We start from the raw sequence: 17,209 nt of genomic DNA on the forward strand, positions 1-17,209 counted from the left end.
TCTCATGAATATGCAGACGCTCTGTGTATCAGCACTGATAGGGACGGCTTCTTAAATCTTCCGTTTATGTCCTTAGATTTTCTTTGCCGCTTAAGCTACTCGACAAGATTTCACCCCATCAGTCATATTGCAGTTAGCGGGTGCTTTGCAGCAGTATATGCACCAACATGTATCTGTGTGTGTGTGCGTGTGTGCATGTGTGTGCAGGTATGTATGTGCTCTACTGTTAATAATACAGGGGCTATGGGACAGTTAGTATGGAGTCCTTGGCAGCCATCACAGGAGTATCTCTATTACCAGTGACCTCCACTTGAGTGTTTTTCTGCCCTCTTTTCAAATTTCTTGTTTCCAGTGGCTCCCCCTGTCTGTTGGACAACATGGTGCAGTATAGTAGCTGGAAGGCCTTTTATGTGTTCACTTTTCCTTTCAAGTTGCAGTGCTTCCCGGGCGTTCCTTCATGTGGTTCATGTGTGTTCTGAGGAAGATATGTGGTGATGTGTGAGCAAGATAAAAGGACAGCTGGCAGGTTCTGATTGGGCGAATGTTGTCATCCACCTGCATCAGCCAGAGCTGGCCTGTTTGCATGATAAACAGTCACGTTCCAAGCCTCAGGAAAGTCTGGCTTTTCTATCTTTGGTCTATTTCTGTGTCCCCTGTCTTTCTACCAAAGTCTTATTAAATTATAATAAAAATCTGCTTGTTGGGTGTTTTTGCATTTTAAGTCAAAATAAATTGCTGTTTTTATTTTTGAGAAATCTACTGCTAAACTGTTCTGAATTTTATTTAATTGGTTATTTAATTGTCATTTATTGGCCCACTGTTTATGGAGGTCTATTGTGAAGGAATTCAAAACACAGTACAGATAATTACAAAATTGTATCAAATCAAGACAAATACCTAAAAGAAGTCTTTGTTTGCCAGAGTCTCGTGTGTCATTTTGTGAGGACAAGAAGCCAGTTGGATGGTAACATAGGTGATGCTGTTTCCCAACTGCAAAATCAGTCTTTTATGCTTTTTATGCTTTGTTTTGTTGCTGCTTTCATCACTCAGCTCAGTGGCTCAGCAGTGCACTGCATCGTACTGCTCTGCCGAATCCATTGAGATTAGCTTGAAAGCACACTGGGCACTTCATATTGAAGTAATGCCTCCATCTCCGACAGCTGCAGAACATGTACAGAAAGATACTGCTGTGTTTTCTGTCTTTCTTTGTGGCTACAGATTGTTGTTTCTGTGTGTTGTGCTGTGAATATTTTTTTGTGGATATGAAGAGGAAACAAGTAAAGTTTTTGTTTATAGGGGGTACTTGTAGATGGAAAGTAAAAGAGAAAATAAGGTAGAGATAAATGAATGCAGCATCTCCTCTATCAAACCAGGTCTGGTGTGCCCTTCTGTTGCTATTCTTTCAGCCTTGCTTCATTTCACTCTGCATACAGTAGCTCCACTGTGGTTACAGAAATACTGCAGACTATGTAGAGTGAGATAGCTCTTCAATTTCAGCCTTTGCTTTAGTAAGGATCTGCGGTATTGAAGTCTGGAGCAAGACGCTTAATAACTTACCAGCACCAGAGGCTGTTCTGTAACTGACACTGCACTCTGATCTGCATGTGGACAGGGCTCCGACAGGAAGAGATATTTCAAACGGGGATCAATAAGGTATCAGATTAACAATAATTATAATGTGTGGTAATTTAGCATGTTCATGTGCAGGTAGTTTAAAGGAAATATTTGAGTGCTTTGCACATTTCTACACCTCCTTCCAGTCTGCAAAGCTCTGTATGTTTATGCATTTTGTGTGCGAGTGTGTTTATGATCCATGATATTTATGTACATACTGGATGGCGGTGGGCCAAGCTTATTACATTTCACTGAAATGGGTTGTATTGTCAGCAACAGCTTTGTCGTGATGTTATGATGACTCAGGCCTGACGTTTGCTGCCTCTGTCATTCATACTCGCAGTGTATAATGTCCCCGCTTTAATACTTTATGGGCCTATAATATTACCATTTCAGTGTTAATCTGTGTTTTCTGTTTTTTTGCTCATTTCGGTTGCATTCTTCATCATATGTTTTCAGAAATTTGCATGCTACTTAGTGGAATATGTAATGTGAATTTATAGCACAAAGATACATGTATATTTTAGATTGCATATTCCAAATCATACTTTAGTGTTTTAGGACTTTTTTTCAAGTGACTGCTGGTTTCCAGATATTGTGTGAGAATCTACTATGAGAACCCTGAAACTTAGTTTTGATCAGTAGTCTGTTATAAGGAACATCATGTTTGCATTTATTTTGCATGATGGAGCGCAGACTTCAAATCAAACAATACAACTGCGTAACAATGTTCACTGTGGTGGATAAGCTATCTCAAAGATTCATGTCCATGCAAAGTGATTTTCATCACATGATGAAATTACTTGAAATGACATCAGCAATGATTTAAAGTACATGTGATTTGTTATGAATGATCAGGCATGCTACAATGCATAAATCCATTGAAGATTGATTTATGTTGTTTTTGACTGGAGTACCCTCCACCTGTGACTACCACTCAATGTTGCGCCCTGCGGAGATCAGAGGTCCAAGCACCGCTGTCAGGTGGAGGTGCAGCTCTTTGAAGTAGCTCTGTATGCAAGTAGACGTGGAGCCTCGCTTTCCAAACACCTTATTTTCCATCTACCATCACTTAAATGCTATTACCTCTGCCTGTCTTCATCTACCTTCTTATTGAAGGTAGCTTCCACCTCCCCAGTGAGGTAAACTGAGCAGCACTGATGTAATGAGGTGTGGCTGGAGTGTCTTCTTCTTCGTGCCCAGTGGCAGCAGTGTGCTGGCTACCGTGGTTCAACAACAGGCTGTAATTAAGAGGGTCTTTCACCTGCTGCTGGACTGCCTGTTTTTCTGGAAAAAAAAAAAACAGCTGGCTTTTACCTGGATGACAAGTGAAACAAAGAGGTGCATTATGCATGCTACCTCTTTGTCCCCACCTACCCCTGTGTTTCTCTGTCACACTTACATATCATCTCTTGCATTCATCCTCCAGTTGGATACACACACATTTGTTGTTTTCAGTTACAGACGGCCCCAGAGATGTTGCTGTGGAGCTGAAGCATGCTCTAATTGTTTGAATGCGTGCCTCTGTGTATTAACAGGTGCTTTGGTGGATACACATTACTGCTGCAATTTTAACTTGGCTGTCTCCACAGTACTCCCCATCGTTGCCCAGGGAAACAAAGTTTGGAGGTGGGAGGGTTGGTGGGTGGGTAAAGAAGCAGATGATGGATAGACAGAGGGGAGCAATAGGTGAAAAGATGGGCACGTCACTTCTTATTGTATGTGTTTTAATGATCTAGAGGGCGGTCCCGTCACCTTGCGCGGAGCAACAGATTGCAGTTGTCTCTGTCAGTTTTACGCGAGGCTGCCTGGAGCCTTCTGATTGTCTCGGCCCGTTATTATGTCCAGCAGCACAGACATGCCGGCTGACATTCTTCTGATGGCTTGCTCTTGCTGCCTAGCCGTCAATTTCACCCCTTTTAACTCTCCTCTCCTGACACAGTAGTGCTTCAGAGCTTTCGGAGATTACCTTAATGGAGAGAAAAAAGTGAAGTGCACATGCCTGCTGGGTTATGTGTCTTTTTACCCAGAGCCTTGTTGTTTTTAGCGTACTGTATAGCACGCACAACCAGGGAGGATGCTGAAAGAGAGAGATAAGAGAGATGGAAACAAAAGTCACTTTTTTGCTGGCTATTCATTGAAATGTCTGCCTTAATATATCCACAGTAGAAAATATCAAAGTCTGTGTCACAGCTCGCCATCAGTAAGACAAGCATTAAGATTTGAATGATTAGAAATGATGTCATTGTAGCAACAACGTCATAGAAATTCAACAGCCAGTAGATGAGCTGGTTTCGGCAGATTATATGGCCCTCAGTTGTCATTTTAAGGTTTAGTACATGTGGAACTGCAACCCCCTTAGTTGGTTCATGAGTTGTGACCTGCAGGCTTTTAGAGACCTGATTGGTGGGTAGGTTATATTTAATCCTGCCATGCCTCTCTCTCCTTCTAGTTATTTGTGTTAACTGTTCCCACTGGAGCGTATAGAGTTACAATTGCCAATAGCTGTAGGCCTGGCTGATTGGCTTATTTCCTGTTGCCTGTAGACTTAAGAGATGTGCTGCATTTGCAGTTTGCTGTTTTCACCTACTTCTACTTGGTTTCACCTCTTCCCTCCTTCTTCTCTGGTTAATATTCAGCCAGCCTATCCGCCCTGTGCTGTCACAGCCGGCATCCCACAAGGAGCCCTGCCATGCTTGCAGTAAATTAGCCTGTGTATCAGAGGGAAGAGCTTGTCTTGCCTTCCCCGACCATCTGCGTAACCACAGACCTTCTGTGGAGGACACTGCACTATCAGAGAAACTTGGAAAAAACTGTCTCCTTTTTAATAACATAATTCAACATGGGAAAGTAGAAAGTAGTCCCCAAAAGTAATGTTTCCTTCATCAGAAAAACTACAGATTTGACGGCACAAAGATGATCAAATGCTTGATTTAATTGCATGTGTAATAAACAGTGAAATATTAAAAGGTAAACAGATGTGAATATGAGATAATGAAGAAAAATAAAACACCAATTTCCCCTGGATATTGCCTGTACAGTATGTGAATAAATATGTTTTATTTATGTCAATCTCTAGCACACATACATTACAAGTGAGACAAACAATATGTTTAAAAAGCAAAGGTAAAGAAGTGCATATTGCCAGGAGTAATGAGAACCACTCTGAAAGAGCCGTGAGTCACAGATCACTAAACACATAATTCTGCCTTTCTGTGGGACTTTGGTGGCAGGTTTCAGCACATTCATTAATACATAGTTTCACTGGTAAAATGACACCAAATGTGCTATTTTCAACTGTAGATCATTAATTTTAGCAGCTGTGAAAGTGCAAACACTTCAAAGTCGTCTTGACACGATGTTCTGGATAGAAAGTTTTGTTTCTGGGATTTCTTTAAACTGACGACATGTTTTGGATTTATTACCCTCTTGCTTATTTATTAACTCATGTCACTTAATTCCCCTGCTGTCTAACCGTGCACTATCAACACTACTGAAATCACAGCTAGAGAAGACCTTGTATGTGCCACCGAGGTGAGACAGACAGTATTCAAAGAGCTACGTTTCAAATAGTACACATAAGTAATTAACATATCGCTGCTACAGAGCCCACAAAGACAATCTGTCTGGCATCTGGGAAAGTACTTTATCAAAAGCGTTTGAAGTTTGTTGGGTTTTTTATATATATATATATGCATTAATTACATTTGACACTGTATTTTCCAACTCACATCCCCTTTTATAGCAGGAGAAGGGAGTACAGTTATACTTGTATCCACCCAAATAATATTTACATGCGTGGGTAAATACAGCATTAAGACAGGAGTTACTCATGTAGCCTTAAGCTGTTACAAAATGTTTGATTTAATTTAGGTCTTAAAGAATCCAGAGCTGTGTTTGCATATGTGCAGTTTGCAACCCTCTTATCATTCTGGGAGACTCGAAGCCTCTTTCACCCTCCGCTCCCTCTGACCCACTTGTTTAACATGCCCGAAATATAAAGCCACACCGCCTGCCTTTTGCAAATCCGTAAAAGCAGACCCAATCCACTTTTCCCTCTCGCCTCCCGATTCTCCTTACCATACCATATGTCCATGCATATAATGAGCAGCACCTTCTTTTCCCCTGAGTTGAAAGTCCAAATCAGCAGGTGGCTGTAAAGAAGAAAACTCCTTTTCCCACTCTGGGAGTTTGCGGTCTAGGCTTTGGCTGTGGTGATGCATAATAATATTCTCTGTGTTCGTGTGTGTTGATAGTTGTTGTGGGTGTGTTGGCTTAATGCCTCATGTCATGGTCTGAATTTCCCTGCATATACTGTATAAATAACATACTGAAGGCGGTGGAGACTGGTGACTCAAAGTGAAAAGTTGATGAGAATATGTCTCAGTCAAGTGGAGGAAAAATGACTGTTAATTACAATCTATTAAACAATAAATAAAAAAAATCCTTCCTGTGATCTGTGGACCAACCTTTTCTGTTAAAAGGAGGTTTTAGGCGTGATCTTTTTTTGCAGAGAAAGACCAAATGGAGTCAGACTGCCTAATCAGGCTGCATTGCTTGTTAGAATTTGTTTTCTAGCTAGTTTTTTTTTTTTTTGCTTTGCAGTATCTTTTTCTGCATACAGGTAATTTCTCCTCCCCTGTTTGTCTTGTCTTATCTCTCATTGCCCACAACAGCAGGCTCTTTTTATTTAGGCAGTGCAGCGCAGGCCTCATTGGCTGAGCTTACAGATTGTATCGGCTCTGATTGCGTCCTCCCGCTGTCATTCAGGACGTCTATTATTTACTTGACCAACACGCTGCACCTTTTTCCAGAAGGCTCTGAATCTTTGTAGTTGCAATTTGGCCTGCTGCAGACCCAGACTTGCTGACAGACATTGCTTTCTTGTGATAAAGCATTCAACAGAAACCCACCCCATCATGGCTCTTTTATGTAGGTTTAAATGATGATGGCGTTGCGTGGGCTTGCACAGATTGTTTTGGCTGTCAGGGGTATTGTCTGCCAGCTTATATGGAAATATATTGGCACTGAATGACGAAAGAAAAGATGAATAACCTGTTCCCATTTTCTATTCTTACTCTCCTGCCCACACAACTTTTACTCTCGCTGTGTTCAAGATGAGGGCTTTATAGACAGCTTTGCAAAGTATATCCACAAACTGCAGTTTGGAAAGTTTCCGGGCTGTATCCCAAGCCAGTGGAATACAGAGGGATGCAATTTTGAATAGAATAACCTTGTCAAATTATTTTTGCAAGCCATTAACTTGTTTAGCTGATAACTGTCATATCTATAAATGTTATTAATATTGTTTTGTTGATGCACAGTGTATTCTTTACACATTTTGTCTAGAGACAGCATAGCCTACTCAGCTTTTCACTGTTGTGGATGCTCAGTCACAATAATAAGCCATCGTACATAGGCCCGGCTTTGCCAGCCATTGTAATGGGGCCCTTGAGTCAGGTCCTTGTTAGCTGATGCACAATAAGCGCCAGCCTAATGAAGTGTAAACCAGAGATCTGGGAGGGTAGGAGGTCCAGATGAGTATGGCCGGCGGCCCCGGTGTGTAGCGGAGAGCTCAATGCTAATGCTATTAGCCAGGAGGTCAGTCCATTTCGCCTCACCCCTGCTCAGTTTATCAGCACTTCATAATGTGCTGGACGTAAGGGCAGGGTGTTGAAACAGCTGATCACACTTGAGTGTGATATCTCTCAGAGAATGAATAGAGTGAAAAACGGGTTCGCAACGAGTGCGCGGTTTGAATGCAGCTCTGTTGGAATGATCACAGACCTTCTGCCCTCAACAGGTTTCCTCTGTGTTAAGGTTTGTCCAGCGGAGAGCGTTGCAGCTCTGTTGGGCCTCCATCTGGCCGGCATTCTCCTCTCTTCCTCTGTGTTCGTTAACAGTCCATTTGTTGCTCCTGCCCCAAGGAGACTTCCTCTGCCGCTCACTTGCTCAGCTCATCTTAATGGTGCTGATGAGCCTTTAATGTACAGATGGTCCAATCCATTCAGCCCTATTAATCTTTGGCACTTTTTTACTTTTTATGCTTTTAGTTTAGTGCTTTTCATTTATTATCCATCTCTGAAATTGATTGTTTTTTCTACGTGCTTAAAGTGGGAGGTTTATGAGTAGTTTGGTCAAATATGATTAAATATGTTCTGATTTTAAGCAATTTTAAGAATCGTTATGAGCTATTTCTATGTAAAATTGCACATTTACCATTCTGGAGGTTATTGTAAGACACTATTAGCATTCATAGCAACTCATTTCCCCATACGTATGTTAACCCTTATGAATACATTATAATGCATATATAATGCATTAACTAATTGTAATTCAGAGAAAGTGCTATCATTTCACGATAGCTCTTTTCTGATGGTCATCTGATGTTCCTCTGGTGTGTTTGCTTGCACATCTGTGCACAAACACACTAATTAACCCTTGGCATGTTTTTCTTCTAGCCAACGCCGGGGCCTGTTTTCCCAAGCAAGGTAACTCACCGGGCGAACGGCTCCCTCCCTGCTCTTTTATCACGCTTGAAGTTCATTCGTTTTTCCAGTCACACATTTTTTGTGTAACCATACCGTCTCCTCCTGGCTGTCTCCCTTCCCGTCCTGTGTGCCTTCCACCTCAGGCTGTGTTGTCTGTCAGTTAGAGCGCTGATAAAAAGGCCATGGGCTGTCAAAGTGATGTGCCTCCTTAAAAACGGACATCAGAATCAGTAACCTCCAGACAAGAGACAGAGGGTGTCAAGGGATGGAGGGGAAAGCTCGGATAGATGGACAAGAGTTGGTGAGAAAGAGCGAGAACAAGGGCAGAAATAACAGGACTGTTTCCTCGTGTTCCCACCTGATCTTGAATAACCTCAATTTTTAGTTTTTTTTTTTACTCTGTTTCAATAGAAAACTATGAAAGCCACCTAAGATGACAAGCAGACATATCACAATGGAATATCCAGCAAAACAAATTCCGTTTGAGTGTCTTCCTTTGATCTATTGCAGAAGCATTTTACTTTTCTCATTTTTCTTCCCTTCAGAACTTGAAATCAATACTTCTGCAGGGAACTGTTCCGTCCTGGTGGCAAATAGTCTAACATCCCATCCCATTTCTTTCTTTCTCTCTCTCTCTCTCTCTCTCCCCTGTCCCCTCTACGCCTTATTTTTCCCACTCTCCTTCTCTCTGCTTCATTTGTTCCCACCTATGTGTGCCTGCTCTGCGCGTATGTACGTCTCCACCCTGAAATCTTTCTGCATGCTTGTGTGGGTGGTGATTCACCTCCTCTTTGCACACTTTCCACCCCTTCCTTCTTTCTTCCCTTCTTTCCTTTCTTTCCTTTATCCTCCCTTCCTCTCTTCTTCTGTCATCGTCCCTCAGATCCCGAGCGTGGTGGCAGTCACATGATCTCGACAGATGATCTGGAGTATCCACGGGAGTACCGGACACTGGGGAACAGCGCTCGGCGGTTCTCCAACGTGGGCCTGGTGCACACGTCGGAGCACCGCCACACCGTCAGCGCCGCCCAGAGTCTGGAGGCCCTTACAAACCTGCACAAGGCTGACATGGAACGCAAGAGGGACGCCTTCATGGATCATCTGAAGAGCAAGTACCAGCAGCAGCAGCAGCAGCAGCTGCAGCATCCACACCACAGCCCACACCACAACCCACCGTCACCCTCGCCCTCCCACGCCAGCATGAGGGGCACGTCAGAGCGGTCCGCACGAGAACAGGTACACAGTTCATCACCTTCTTACCCTTGAACAAAATTGTGATTGCTATAGATAAACATACTAATGTCATTGTCAAATAAATTATTTTTATTAGCCTTGCTACATTATTTTGAAATACGTTTGGCATTTAATTTGTTACTCAGTTTATGTTTTTTTGGGCAAGCGAACTGATCAATACTGATGACGTCAGTGCAGTGGAGTTGAGTTGAGTCATATGTATCGTCAGGCAACAAAAAGTCTCTTGACAGATGGCATCCAGAGTGAAAGCAGCACAATGCTGAACATTTTTCTCATTGAGGGAGAGAAAATACATGAGAAAAGCCTGTTAGGTGGTCTTTGTATCTTTATTATTAGAGGTCTTCACTAAACCATCACAGCCAAGCTTTTCTTTGTTTCTCTGCTGGAATTTGTAACACTTGGGTATGTTTCTCTTTTGCTCTTCATAATTCCAACAATTTTTGCTTCTTCCAAATCTAGTTTATACTTTGACCAATTTCACAGCCTCAACCTCTTTCTCTCTTTCTCTTTTTCACTCTGTCTCTCACACACATGCAAACACATGCGCACACTGTGCTGTACACAAACACGCTCTCTTTTGTGTCAACACCATTGCTGTGTGTGTAATTAAAAAAGGTTAAATTCAGTGTAATGACATGACAGAAAAGCACATCAGGGGAGATGGGAGAAAATGAAAGGGAGAGAGAGAGAGAGCCAGTGAGCGTGGGAGGGTGGGTGAAAGACAGGTGGAGTCCGCAGTTGCCGTGGCAACCTCTCCCATATATGGCAAGTAGGGATATCGCATTGCAAAGGTCAGGTTGTGTAGAGAGGGAGGAATCGTACAATAATAAAGAAGAAGAAAGGAGAGAGAAATAACGAGTGGAAGGCAGACAGTTAAAAAAAAAAATGTAAGCAGCAGTCGGGAGAGTGGACAAATCCTGAAGTGACAGGGCATTTTCAGCGCATGGGGGGAGGAAGCAGCAAATCCCAGGATTTCTTGTCATCTCCTGGATGTGCAGAGCATGGACAGCGAGGAAGGAGGGAGGGGAGAAGGAGGGGCTGGAGAGTAGGGCAGCAGCCAGTCAAGCAGCCCGCTGCTCAATTAGCCAGCACCAGCAGGAGCCAGCCACCAATCTGCGAATGAGTTAATCGGCTGGTGTTGTAATGAATTAAATAAAGAGTTTCCGCCGCATGTGCTACTGGAGAGCGAGACAGAGAGCGATTGAGTGAGGGAGAGGGAGGGAGGAGGGTTAGAGAAGCAAAGGGAGGGAGAGAGACGTGCAAAAACGCGATGAGGATTCACTGCACCTGACGGACAGCCTGGGATGACTGGAGTTGTGGACAGGCACAGGTGCACTGCAGGTGAGACGGGACTGGAAGCTTGAAACTGGAAGCTGGAGGCTGTTGTAGAGAGGTGTGTGTGTGTGTGTGTGTGTGTGTGTGTGTGTGTGTGCATGTGTGGGATAAGGATGTGCCAGCTGGGATTAGATTCCACGCCTGTTGTGTTTGTTGTGGTGACGTTGTGCATATGCTCAGCAGGCAGAAACCCAGGCTAGACGAAGGCTGAGTGGACGATACTGTAAACTGTACACAGAGCCTTTTGTGCATCTCTCTGAGTGAACGTTTATTTGCTGTGCAGACCAGAGTGTGTTAGTAAGTAGAGAGAGAAAGGGGGACATGCTGCGGTAACATTAAAACGCCAAACTGGACAAGAGGAGGTAAGAGGGGAAAAAGAGTAAGAATGATTGAGATGGGGAGGGGGTGCAAAGAGGATGACGACAGAAAAAGAGACAGGGGTGGAGGAGGGGTGATGTGAGTACAGCCTGCTTTACATGCAGGTCAGGTAATACAGCGCTCCACTCAGCGAGGCTCCGTCCTTCTGTTGGAGCTCTGTGGCCATATCAAGTGAGTGCACATACACATGCCTGTGTGCAAATGCATATATGGGTGTCTTTACTTAGCAGTCAGGAATGCATTCATCCCTTCGGCTCAGAGTTCTAATCTGACATCTCAAACATCAGTAACTCTTTCTTCTTGGGGCTTAAAGCTTATTTAATTCAACAGGAGGTTAAAAATGACAAGATGTACATTTCAGCTAAGTAGTAGAGCCTGGGTCAAGAGTTTTGTCTGTCAGGGCTGAAGGAGTTGGTGTTATAAAGATTGACAGTATAAAACAATGTCTTGCATATAATTTCAGCAAAGCTCTCTGCATAGCTTGCTGTGATGATTACCAGGATTGAGAATTGGTAAGGGGATGGGAAACAACATACACTGAGATAGGCCCTCCTCAGTTCGCTCTCACACCGTCCCAGTGCAATATTTGCAACTCAAAGTCCAAGTTCAGTATTTCTGCAACTGTCAGCGGAGCAACAGTTAAAACAACACCAAGCGGTGAAGAATGAATGTGTTTACCTGAGAACTGTGAATAAGCCTCATTAAAGCAACAAACCGAAAAACACTGACAGAGAAAGACACACAAAACCACAAATCACTTCTGCACCATTAAAGCCAGTCCTCAGAGTCATTTAGCTTTGTGGGAAAATAAAATCATTAATGTCTGAACAAGTGAACAGAATTATTTATGAAGCACCAATAGTGCTCCTGAGCTGCTGTTAGTTCAACAGATCGTCAAGGACGAAGCTCACTGGCTGGTTACACTAAATGAGTGACTGACACATTATCAGATAGTCAAGGCCAATACTGAAAATACCTTGTGTATTATCTTTTCCCTGAAAGTGACCCACTTTACCCATGACCTCTCACCCCTGAGCCTGACTGAGAATCATCTCTCTGACCGCTCTTCTCCAGAGGAGGTGCAGATGGTTTATAGTTTCAGAGGTCTGTGGAAAACATGAACTCTTCATGAACTAAGACAAATAGCTTTGTATTGAACTTTGTGATAATGCATTTTTTGAGATCATACAAGAGGTTTTTTAAAGGCGTTTCTTTTTTATTAACCCATAATGGAGCATTTAATCCTTCAGACTTTGAGGATACATGGTCTTCATGGGACAGTGACAATATTGAGTCTAGCTAGGAATTACAAATTCTGCTCAGCGACACATCAGAGAGTTGTCTTTAATAATAGCTGCTTTGACATATGCTGGTAGAAAATATATATGCTATGGGGAAAAGGAAGCGTGGGTTGCGATTATGCTCATCATTTTGAATCCCACTTGTCTCAGTGCCAGTGCTAGGCACTTCCAGATATAGGCACTGTTTTCTAACATTTGAAATTATACAGAACACATTTCCCTTTTCCACCAGCCAAACAATACTTGATGGACAGAATAATGCACAATAAAATGCCTTGCAATAACTATTACCTCTTAGAATTGAGGTTATAATGTTCAGTTTTCTTATTCAGAGAACTCTATCAACACTGTTTTTACAAGATGTCATAGTTTGCAGAGTAATGGATTTCATGACATTGCTGTTATTGTGTCTGACTACTTCCATTAATTCTAAGCAGGGTTTGAATATGTAGTGCGTTAACACTAGATAAATAGTAGTTACCTGGATGTAACTCCAGTTCTATGAGTACATGTGTATCCCTATAACTGGCTTCACTATTGGTTTACACCTACGAGGCTCAGCTTCAGTACCTAATAAAAATTTCTTTGCACTCACTGCTTCATCGGGGGGCAGCACACACGCAGCACCCTACCCCTATAAAGCCCCAGTGCTCTTGTCGCTCTTCTCCCTTTGAAACTCAGCAACAAACAGCTGGGGCCAGCTGGGCTTGTAGTCAGACGGCTAAGCATTTAATCATAGAAATGGTGTTACATCCAGGTAACCACTATTTCTATGTTGTGCATGCTCCACCTTCTAATGGGCTTCGCTATTGGTTAACACCTAAGGTGAAGGCCGTTAGGGATGAGATGTACCCCCAGCTGGACCCAAATCCAGCCACAACCAAGAAACAACAGCAGTCCAGTGGTCTCACACTGCTTGCCTGAGGGTCTTGTGCTGGATTGAAAAAACACCAGCAAGATATCAAAATTTATCAAAAAACACCTCTGCTCCAGATGAGGTCCCCCCAGACCGTGCACCAAGCACTGAATAAGACACAGAACCAGCAGTCATGTCCCAGAGATATGACTGCACAAAGGTCAAAATGGAAGACCAGGAGGTGACCAAACAGATCTCTTCCACTGAGACACCCCTGAAAAGCGCCATAGAGGGCATGATGCTCCTTGTGGAGTGCCCCTTCAGACCTGTTGGAAGAGGGCGGCCTATCGCCTCATAACTTCTACGGATCGCATCACAGATCCAGTGAGTTAGCCACACACAGAGTGTGAAGATGGTGAATTTGGAGAATGTGCATGGGGCCAGAGAGTATCTGAACAGGAGGCAGCAGTATTGGTAGCTCCATTCCCCCACTGTGAAGCGCAGGTACTTCTTGTGGTGCGGCAGAATGGGGATGTGGAAGTACGCATTGGTCACGTATATGTATATCATCCAGTCGCCTGCTGGTTGCACTTCAAAAGCTGTCTGACCATCAGCATGCAAAAGGGCCTCTGCACAATGTGGTCATTGAGGACGTGCAGGTCCAGTATGGGTCTCATGCCCCCTGATTTCTTCGGCACCATGAAATACGGGGGGAAGAAGCCTGTCCGCACCTCCAAGTGGGGAACTGAAGATATGGCTCCTTTTTGGAGGAGTGTGGCTATTTCCTCCTCCAAGGCCGCCCTCTCAGCAGGGATGGAGAGAGAGGTCTGAAATATGCTGCTGAATAGAGGGCAGCAGAACTGAAAAGTATAGCCCCTCCACAGAGCCAGGCAGAGAGAGGGCCACAGAGCCACATTCACATCGAGTGATAGTCCGTGAGTGGCCGGGCGACAGGCTCTGCGGGGAGAGCTAGAACGGGCCTACCCATCCCGACCTTCCCATCTCTGGAGGGAGCACACGGGGGGCCCTGGCAGAAAGGGCCGGGAAGCGGCTATGGCTAACAAACATGCTGCTACATCCCTTCCTTCATCCCCTAGCATGCCACTTGTGGGGGGCGGCGGGGAAGATTTCTTTTCGAGGCTAGGCAAAGCTCCCGCTTCTCGCTTAGGTCCAGTGTGCACACTCAGTGAAGAAAGAACACTCACCTGTGGTGGTCGCCATCTTTCCTCAGAGCTGCGAGGCTAGTTGGGATAACATGTACGCGGCTCCCACCTCTGACCTCACATGTAGACATGTAAGCAGCTGGGCCAACATGGCGGTGGTTTCCGTTAGCTCGCGTATGCACTACTCGAGCCATACGCAGTGTGGAATGGCAGATAATAGCCAGCTGACGAGACATGAAACGGCCACTGGTGGTCAGCACGGAGCGCAGGAGGTTCCCACTTGATGAAGAAGCACTCACTTTAGAGGGTGCTACCCCCAGTAGCGAAGCCCGTTACAGGGCAGAGCACATACAACATAGCAAGTGATAAAGCACCAGTATGCATAATAAAGCTGCTTGATTTTTGACTGCTTTTGATGGACACTATTGCTCCACAATTCAATGTACAAAAGAAACAGAAGACTACTTACAGCTACAAAATATTTAAACAAATTAAGGAGAGTGGTCAAACAGCTCCAGGTTTTATTTGCTGTCTTGTTCTGAAAATCGTTTGATTGACAGCACATGCCTTGTATAATTTCCTATATTGATTCCTTGCATACTAACTGCAAAGAATAGCAGTATATGTAAATTAGTATATTCTACATGTTGGAATGGGTACACAGATTTAGCCTATACAGTATAAAATCTGCAAATGGTTACTCTGTGAGATTTAGGATTATTGGAATAATAACACTTATTACTGTATCAAGACCAAGCAAGAATTTCCACCAAAAATACGGAAAGAAAAGAGAGCAAGAAATGGAGAGAGGGAGAGGAGCATCAAGTGAAAAAGACCAAACGAGGGAACATTAAGTAAAAGATTAGATTACAATAAGGTAATAATCAGTTGAAAACGCTCTCTCTGATGCCAGTGTTTACTGAAATAATCGAGGTCTTTGTTGAGACCATATTAAAATGGAAGGCTGATAATGAAAAACCTCCAACTATCATAAATCAAAACTTTCCTGTCACTGTTTTTTTTTATTTCTGCGCCAGGAGAGTAATATGGGTTCTGCAGAAGGGAGGCTGAATAGACTGAAAATTGCCTGTAGATAAGAATAAGAACTGAAATAAGAGTTTGGATTAGAATTAAAATTCATGAACTCTGTCCAATCTTTTTTAAATTTTCCATGTCATTTTGAGGTATTTCTGGGCCATCAGTAGCTTGGCCTGGTTTTGACTGTGGGGTGATTATGTTTTAATGGAAAGCTCACTTCCTGAGGCCTTGGCCAACATGTGAGCACCTTTTCATACATGGCAGAGCAGAGGGAAGAGCAAAGGAACAAATGAGAGATACAGCACGAGATGTTGAAAATAAGCAGTCGAGGTGGTGGAGTTCAGATGAAAAGAGCACGGCAGGAGAATCGAGAGCGAAAGAGACAGAAGAGAGCGAAGGGACGAGACAGAACGGTTCCTTGCCTGTGGTGGAGAAGTCTGGGAGAGAGGCCAACATCAGAACAACAGAGTGGGCTGCTGTGTGATTCGATTTCACTCTTTTCATTTCCTCCCCTTCACTAGTTACAGCCAACAGCGCAATCTTGTTTCAGGTGTGCTGTAACCCGATGCCTGCAAAACACAGCCACCCCCCCCCTCTTAACTCCAATCAAACTTAATGATTGTTGGTTTAGATAGTTGCATTAGTTGCAGCTGTCAACAATATTAATGAGTTTCATAAATGGCCCGTCAGAAAAGGAACACATCACACGAAAACGATTCAGGAAATGCAGCTGATAATGCTTTTTTGGGAGGATGCATTGGATTTTGTGTGAAAGGCCTGCAGTCAGACTCTGCCTCCTCTTTAATCAAGTTTGGTCAATGCACCATTCTTCTTTACAAAGGTTTATTTTTTTGTCAGCAAACATAAGCCATTATTAGAGTGGTCAATATCTAACTTTGTTCCATTGTTTCCTTCTCTTCCCTCTTTTGTCCTTCATGAAACTCCACAGCAACAGCCTAACTACTGGAGCTTTAAGGTCAGTGCTGTGTCTAAGTGTCCCTGTGTGTTTGTCATTCCCCCATCTATTGTGTGTGTGTGTGTGTGTGAATATGTGTGTGTGTGTATGTGTTCTGTGCTGTAGGATCACGTCAGACTCCTCAGGCATCACCAGCCTATCTCTCTGATCCGCTGGCTCCTGCAACACCTAACTCACTTGGCATCTCCAGGCTATTCAAGTATATATATGTGTGTATGTGTGTGTGTGTGTGTGTGTGTGTGTGTGTGTGCGCGCGTTGTGGTGGCAGAGATGTCAGGGGTGGCGACAGCTTAAACTTCTCCAGCTCCATTTAATCTGCATAAGACTGCTCTTTTGGGATTTATGATACCTCAGTCTGCTAGCATTAATGGCTAGAAGCCATGTGACCTTGGTGATGTATTACTCAGACTGACTGAGACATTAAGAAGACATTTCAGACGTGCAGCTGAGACATTACTGAAATAATGCTGTGACATTAGCACGGAGGCTTGAGTCATGGCTGGGCTGCTGAATGTGTTTTTATCCACAGGTTGCATAGAGGAAAATCGGGTTGTGTATACTGGAGAAGGCCGGCATCATGTTTGTTCGCCGTTATGCTTCGCAATGTGTATCACTTTGGTGTGGCATTGTACCTCATAGCAGCTGGCAGGGAGCAATACTATCTAAACAGGAAGTTAAAGAACATATTGATGTGTGTGGGCGGGCGTGTGTACGAGGAAAGAGCCCCGGGCATATCTGTGGTGTAGTCTTCCCTGAATCCCTGCTCACAATATCATTTGGACAGGGTGGAAATATCACTGAAT

The 17,209-nt window shown here is 43.7% G+C and overlaps 1 protein-coding gene across 11 annotated transcripts in view; it reads left to right on the forward strand.

The window, feature by feature from the left end:
• si:ch211-278a6.1 (SRC kinase signaling inhibitor 1) overlaps nt 1-17,209 on the forward strand; it is a 104,511-nt gene that overhangs the window by 50,842 nt on the left and 36,460 nt on the right. For all 11 annotated transcript variants that reach the window (XM_042393734.1, XM_042393736.1, XM_042393741.1 and 8 more), the window contains exons 2-3: nt 8,989-9,341; nt 16,380-16,406. In XM_042393734.1, coding sequence (XP_042249668.1) covers nt 9,012-9,341; nt 16,380-16,406 — 357 coding nt within the window. In that variant the 5' untranslated portion in view covers nt 8,989-9,011. The remainder of the gene's footprint in view (nt 1-8,988; nt 9,342-16,379; nt 16,407-17,209) is intronic.

This window comes from Thunnus maccoyii, chromosome 18, assembly GCF_910596095.1.
Source record: "Thunnus maccoyii chromosome 18, fThuMac1.1, whole genome shotgun sequence".
Classification (NCBI taxonomy): domain Eukaryota; kingdom Metazoa; phylum Chordata; class Actinopteri; order Scombriformes; family Scombridae; genus Thunnus; species Thunnus maccoyii.